At 46.7% G+C, this 7,632-nt stretch overlaps 1 protein-coding gene across 1 annotated transcript; it reads left to right on the top strand.

The window, feature by feature from the left end:
* Positions 1-5,489: 5,489 nt before the first annotated feature.
* On the top strand, positions 5,490-6,911 carry BT62DRAFT_1011627 (uncharacterized protein; the record flags this gene model as incomplete). The annotated part of the gene is made up of 2 exons (XM_043177813.1): positions 5,490-5,636; positions 5,691-6,911. The coding sequence occupies 2 exons, from the start codon at positions 5,490-5,492 to the stop codon at positions 6,909-6,911; spliced, it is 1,368 nt and encodes a 455-aa protein (XP_043034877.1).
* Between the last annotated feature and the right edge of the window lie 721 nt (positions 6,912-7,632).

A 7,632-nucleotide genomic window follows, 5' to 3' on the forward strand; every position in this document is an offset into this window, starting at 1 on the left:
GAAATCTTGTATTTACATTTCTTTTCTCCACTACCAACATCCGATGCCCTTTCTATATACATTTCATACAAAAGATTTTACAAAGAAGTGGAACCCGAAGGGCCCGCACCGGAATCCGAACTCTCCCCCTGCTCCTTCAACTCCTCTATATCCTCGTCCAGCCCCTTCAACAGCGCCTCCCAAAGATCCTCCACCTCCTGATCCCTCTCATCCTTGAAAATCAGTCGGGCCTTCTTCCAGGCCTCCACCTCGGACTCCAAAAACAGCTCCGAAGGAGACGACATATTATCGGAACCGTAGTCATCTTGAAGACCTGCCACAGTACCACGAACATCCGCCACCTCGTCCGCCAACTCATCCACGCGACGCATCAACTTGCGTATCAATTTTGAAAGTTGGTGGAGACCGGCGGAGACCTCCACACTGCTGATCACCTCACTCGCGTTGACGCCCTTGTTGAACGAACAGGCGGTTTTCTTGACCTTGCAGCGAGAGCAAGTCCGCCCCCGACCGGCGCCTTCGGTTACCAGTCGTGCATAACACCGTGTGCCATCTTGACGACAACGCACACAACTCCCTGAAAACAAAAGCTAAGTTAAGCCATGGAAGAAAACGAAGACACTTACTTTCACCATCCAACAATTCTTCGCCCTCCGCCGGCCCCGCCACTTCCAACTTCGCCCGCTTTTTGGGGCTAACGATCGCCTCTGTCTCACTGTCATCCACTACGCCCCTCGACCTGAACTTGCGTTTACGTCCCTTCTCCGCTGGAACCGCTGCCCTTCTCTTCCCCTCCCGCACCCTCTTCCTCCTCTCCAGGGTCCCCTCGGATTCCTCGGACTCATCGTCCCCCTCAGTCCCCTTCGCCTGCTCATCATTGGACTCCGGAGGCATATGGCGAGTCACCTTCTTGAAGCGAAGACCAGGGCCAGGACCATACCGTTCCGCCAAAACTTGACACAGCCGAAAATCAGTGGCCTCTGCGGGGGTCATCAGCAACCCATCCTCCATAATCATCCCCTCTGGCTCTGCCTCCGCGGCCTCCCTCTCTGCGGCCTCCCTCTCCTCAGCCGCCCTCCGAGCCGCCTCCCTCAATGCCTCCTCTGCCTCCTTAGCCTGCCTCTCCGCGGCTTGCCGAACCTCCTCCCTCTTCCTCTCCAATTCCTCCTTCTGCTCCTTTTTCTGCGCCTCCTGGGCCACACGGTCCGCCCGGACCTTTTCCTCCCGCTCTTGCTCCCTTTGCCATTCCACATGACTCTTCACGGCCTCCGCGTATTCTTCCTCCGCGGCCTCCCATTCTAGACGAAACAATTCTTTGGCCTCTTCAGGGCCATCGGGGGTGGATCCCCTCACCAGAGGCTCGGGAGTGCGTGAGCGATGATACGTGGCGAGCGACGACATAGGCGATGATGGTGGTTTCAGATCAAGATACAAAACTCCCACAGCCACCAACAATCCTCCATGTGGCCCCACCGGCCATCGGGATCAGCGCTCTTGAGGGCAAGAACGCTAAAGGGGGGATACTGTTATGCGCATGCCGCCGGCCTCCGTGTCACCTCAACCAACCACGAATTCTATCATGCTACCCACCGGACTCCGGCCGCTTCCCATTACCTACTAATTTCATTTCACCATTATCATTTCACATCTGTATTTCACATTGTAATACCTAGACCCCGAACTCGGTAGCGAATATTCACACCAGAACCCAATGGAACCCGACTCAGAATTAGCTACCATTAGTATATAAAGCCATGTATATCACTGTAACTACTCAGTTCGAATATCAACTTGGATAAGCCATCTACACTTCGTACTCACTCCTCCCTATCTCATCCGTCGGATTCCGCTCCGAAGGATACTCCTGTTCACTTCTCTGACAGAACTTCGTTCTGTCCATCCAGATCCTTGGGCCCGACTCAAGGGTGATGTTGCCAATAGCTTCGTCAATGCCCACGCACTCCGCCGGACTCCACGCGTGCACTCAAGGCCACTCGATTGGCACATTCCTAACAATCTCAATCTCTATTTATATTTTTCATCTCTTGTTCAAAACAGTCACCACCTTGCCTATACTACCATGTCTACTGGCTGGTATCTGTTCTTGCAAGCTGAGATGTTGTACATCTGAGACAATATCAATGGGGCCTTTGACCACTATCAGAAAACTATCATGAAGATCATAAAGGATGAAAACATTATGATGCAGTTATCTGTAACTAGTGACACATTTCCTGATGATATGTATCTAACACAGCCCACTATACTCTGACCCTGCTAATGCATGTCAGCCTTGAGACTGCTTTGTCTGCATGAACATGAATGCTGTGTGGAATGGTCTCACTGTGTTGTTTCAGAATGACCTTGAGAATATGGAGCTGCTGGAGATGTACATATGGAAGATGCAGAGATGCAGAAGAAGGTGTTGAGTGTAGGGTATGTCAGATATGAGGCAGATGGGTGGATTACATTCAAGAGAAACATGATGCTCACATCAGATGTGTGAGTGGCACATGGGCAGCACAATGTGAAGCTGCACAAGTGTGGCTGCTGCAAGGAGGTCACTTGTAAGACATGTTTTTTTGCATGTTTTTTATTGCTCATCTGTGCAGGTCATTTTCTTAGATTGTGGATCCCAATGTCAGAGGAGGGAAGTTTAATTGTTTTCTAGTTTTATTGACTGCTCTAACTGGCTATTAGAATATATAAACCAGATTGCATTCCTGCTTAAACTGGAGTCTCCTTTTTCTCATAAACATGTAATATCAGTCAGCTTTCAACAATGTAATACTAATCAGTTTTCAGCAATGCTTTTTTTTTTGCTCTGTATTTCAAGCCTGGTTATTTCTTCAAGTTGTTTTTCTCTGACCTGTGAATTTAATGGCATTGTTGACAGATCTCTTCATAGCCAAGAAATCAACCATACTCTTTGTATTTCCTTATTACTTATCAATGCTGACAATGGCAATGAAATTAACAATGACTCTCATTTGTGGCAGCTGAGATGTGTTGTAGATAGAGAGCAGAGTAATATACAGAGGATTAGAATTGGCCTCTTGAGAGAGACATTCTACTTAAATACATTTTATATTACTTCAAGATCTTTCTATGAAATACTAAATAAGTCTGGATTATGATCTAAGTCAGCTGCCACTGATTGGCATCATATCTTCAAGTACATTCTTATACTCGCTCAGGATTGCTATCCCAACACTCTCCCTCAATTCCAAGTTTTTAGAATACCTGCAGATAGATACTCATATAATGGTCTTGGTAGGCCTTTAGTGAATATATCTGCCAAGTTCTCCTCTGATATGCAGTGCTGAACTTTGACTTCATTTGAAGCCATATGCTCATGAATAAATTGGTGTCATACATCTATATGCTTTAATCATGCATGGAATATAGAGTTCTCAGTGAATTTGATTGCTGATTGAGTGTCAATGAAAATAGTCATCACTTCATAAGATGGCAATCCTAATTTGGTTAAGAGTGCTTGTAGCCAAATTACTTTCTGGATTGTGTGTGCAAGAGCCATATATTCTGCTTCCATAGTGAATAAGGCTATAGTGGGCTGTTTCTTTGAGCTCCAAGTAACAGCTCCCCCTGCATAGGTACAGACATAATCAGATGTTGATCTTCTATCTGCTCTGTCTTCTCCCCAGTTTGAGTCTGAATAAGATATCAGCTCATTCATAGTCCCTCCATATGTGATTCTGAAGTCTAGAGTCTCCTTCAGATAGCAGAAAACTCACTTCAAGACTGTGACATGCTTAGCAGCTGGATTCTGCATATACTTGCTTAATTCAGTGACAACATGTGCAATGTCAGGCTGGGATCCATTGGCTGCATACATTAGTGATTCAACACTGGTATGGTAATATTGCCTGGTGGCTGTATCAACATCTTGTGAGTCTTCTGTCAGAATTTTCTCTAGCCATACATTTGGGTTCATAGGCATTTTGACCAGTTTGCAGTCATTCATGCCCATTCTCTCAAGTACTTTGAGAATATATGTCTTTTAGGATAGAGTGATAGTGCTCTTATCTCAATTTCTGTCTATCTTCATGCTCAATATATATTGAATCTCCCTCATGTCTGTGGCATTTAGCTTCTTTTTAAGCTCTTCTTTCATTTTAAACATGGTTTCATCATCTGAAGCAAGCAATGTCATGTCATTGACATGTACAGCTATGATTGTAGGACCAGAACTCATTTGTCTGATGTACACACATTGATCACTGATCAATCTGATGTATCTGAGTCCTAAAAATATAATATTTAATTTATTGTTTCAAACTTGGTCAGATTGCTTGAGTCTATACAACATTAATTTGAGATATACTGCTTTTCTGCTCCCATCTGAATATTCAGGTGGCTGTGCCATATAAATGGATTCATTGAGTTTACCATTTAAGTAAGCTCTAACAACATCCATTCTGTGAATGATTAAGTTTCTTTGAGTGGCAATTGCTATAAGTAGGCAAAATATGTCCAGTCTGACAATGGGTGCATATGTCTCAAAGAAATCAATGCTGAGTATCTGTGAAAATCCTTTTGCAACAAGTCTGGCCTTGTATCTGATGATTTTCCCATCATCATCTCTTTTCAATCTGTAAGTCCACTTGCAATCCACAAGTGATCTGTCTTTGGGTAATTCTTCCAGCTGCTATGTGCCTAGAGAAGTCAATAGGTTATATTCTTCATCTATTGCTTTCTTCTAATTATGCCAGTCTGGTCTTGCCTTGGCTTCTTCAAGGCTTAATGGCTCATCACTGAGATTGTTGTTATGATTTTTCCTTTTCCTATTACTCTTTCACCCCTATTTCATGCTTAGTCAGGAGACACATGACCATGGGAAGACTTAGCTCAGCACAACTAAAGTCACCCATCAGTTGTCTCGACAATCAAGTCCAACAATGCACAAGCATCTCTTTTATGTATGGTAACGATGCTCAAGAACAATGGGCACCATGGACACAGAAACACACAATTAGTAGTAGTATTATTAGACCCATCTGTACAGTATTTAAGACCGACAGCTCTCGCTGGTATACTTCAGCTTCAAGCTAAAGTTTATACACTCTCATTCTACTCTCAAGCTATCCTTGAAACACCTTGAAACACTCTGGGCTGTCCCAGCACGAACTCCAACGGAAGGCTTAAACATGAAGCCATGTTAGTTTATCACATGTCAGTCCATCACATGTTGCTTGAGCCTAACAATTAGCTCGAAGCTTCTAGCTTCCCTTTCTCAAGCTCAGTTGTGCTGAGAAACTGAATGCCCCTCACAACCTCTACTGACCTGAACTTTGACCACAAGTTCTTCGAACTCCTTTTCTCCATCATTGGAACACTGATAGGACTTTTGATGATCATCCAGCTGTGCCGAGGACGCCATTCTATTACTGTGTGAGCACTCAGACACTACAACAAGTTTCTATGCATCTGCGAAATCTTACAAAACGTAACACCTGATCTCCCTCTACATGACATCCCTGAATCCTGACGAACGACCTACCAGCCTCCAGAAGCTGGGCCTAGTGGCACGCATCAGGGGGATGGTGAAGAAGAAACGAGAGGACAACACTCCCCTCGATCTAGAAACACAAACAGTGGCATCCCAGGAAGGTATGGTATACTCATACCAGGACCACCCCCTAACCACGAAGATGAAGACCTCCTGAAAGACTTCTTCCATCAGTCTCCCTCCCCCGATTCTGCCCCCCAAGCCCCTGGGATTGCTGACCATGCCAGGGACTCTCTCGATGCCCCTCGGATGGCTTGCTGATCCAGCTCCTGAACTTCTAGCCGCCAGTCTCATGGCCTCCGTCCTTCCACCTGAAACAGCTCCAGAGTGGGGGGACCCTCTCCAAATGATGAAGAAGAATGACGACGAGTCTGGGAAGAAACCATCCACTGGTACTTCCCGAGTTGGGACTTCACCATCCCTTTTAACTACGATGATGCTGTATGACAGGAGGAGTGAAGGAGGCAGGATGAGCCGCAGCCAGTATGTCGTGAGTCAGAGAAGCAGCAAAGGAGGAAGACTACAGAGTATGACGAGCAGCATCGAAATGAGCAGTGAGAGGTGGAAAGGAACCAGCTTGCAGCAATCAATAAGAGCAACTGGTATGGGCTACATCCTGAGATCGCCAGTGTCTTTGCACCCATACAAGGCAACCCCCTACCTTCTTCCCCCTTCAGAGAGCCCAGTACCCCAAGCAGCAGGTTCCCGGAATACTGAGCAGACAGAACTCAGACCCAATGTTACCCAAGGCCCCCGACCCCTGAGTACCCCCCCTCATCCTGCACCCCCAGTGCTGACTCCACCTTTGGAAGCAACAAGTCCGTTCTCAGACACTACGGGCTATGAGTCCCTGGGAATGCTCATATCCCCACCCATGCCCTCCGAGGATTTCTCAGGAGTCGAGTTGTCAGGCAACTTATCGACGACAACTACAGAAACAACATCTGCCTCTATCACGAGCAAGTGGAGGCGGCATGAGCAACCAGAGGAAACCGATATCGGTCTGACATCGGGAGTCACCCCACCTCAGCCTACCAGGACCCCCCAGTCACTGGTCCGAGCACCCAGCCAGAGGAGCAAAACAACAATACTACAAGGGGCCATAGAGAGTTTCTATGGCCAGCCCATCAGTTCTCTCCTCAAGGAGGACGACAAGGACAAGGAAGAAGGGGACACTGAAAGTAGCGACCCCCCCCAGGGACCACCATACAATTCACAGGAAGCTACCGACAATGAAGAAGTACAGAAATTGGCAAAAGAAGAGAAGGAGAAGGAATATCAGGGATATTATATGCAAGGGGTGAACTTTTTATGGCGTGACGGCACTTGGCTAGTGTTGCGCATTGGACAAATATACTTATGTTCAGAACCCAACCAGTGAATAGAGGTCCTGCAGTGAGCAGCAACCAATTATGCTGCACAGCTATACACCGCCTGGCATCCAGAATACTCTATAAGCTGGCCACTGGCTTACTCGGCACCCCCTACTGTACGATCAATGCCAAAGACACCTCCTGTCCAACCATCACGAGCCATGTACTGGGCCTCTTTGGCCCGAAGCACATTTTCAACCTCTGACCAGTCTATCCTCACAACGGCAACTCACCTGTCCCACACCCGAATACAGCCGAGGGTGGAGTACCAAACCCCCTAGACTGGGAAAGGAAGCCAACTACTAGGGGGACAACCACCCCTAGAACAAGCCAGACCAAGCAAAAAAGGGAAAGAGCTGATACAAGATGACCCCGAAGCCATCTGCCTCGGGTTCACCATACAAGACAGGGTCATCATACAAACCGAAGAACCTAAAGGGAGTCCAGTCACCAATGACCAATTCCTGCATTCTGTTACACACATGCCACCGGCCTCCGTGTCACCTCAACCAACCACAAATTCTATCACGCTACCCACTGGATTTCGGCCGCTTCCCATTACCTACTAATTTTATTTCACCATTATCATTTCACATCTGTATTTCACATTGTAATACCTAGACCCCAAACTCGGTAGCGAATATTCACACCAGAACCCAATGGAACCCGACTCAGAATTAGCTACCATTAGTATATAAAGCCATGTATATCACCGTAACTACTCAGTTC

Source organism: Guyanagaster necrorhizus, assembly GCF_019112545.1.
Source record: "Guyanagaster necrorhizus MCA 3950 unplaced genomic scaffold BT62scaffold_38, whole genome shotgun sequence".
In the NCBI taxonomy this organism is placed as follows: Eukaryota; Fungi; Basidiomycota; class Agaricomycetes; order Agaricales; family Physalacriaceae; genus Guyanagaster; species Guyanagaster necrorhizus.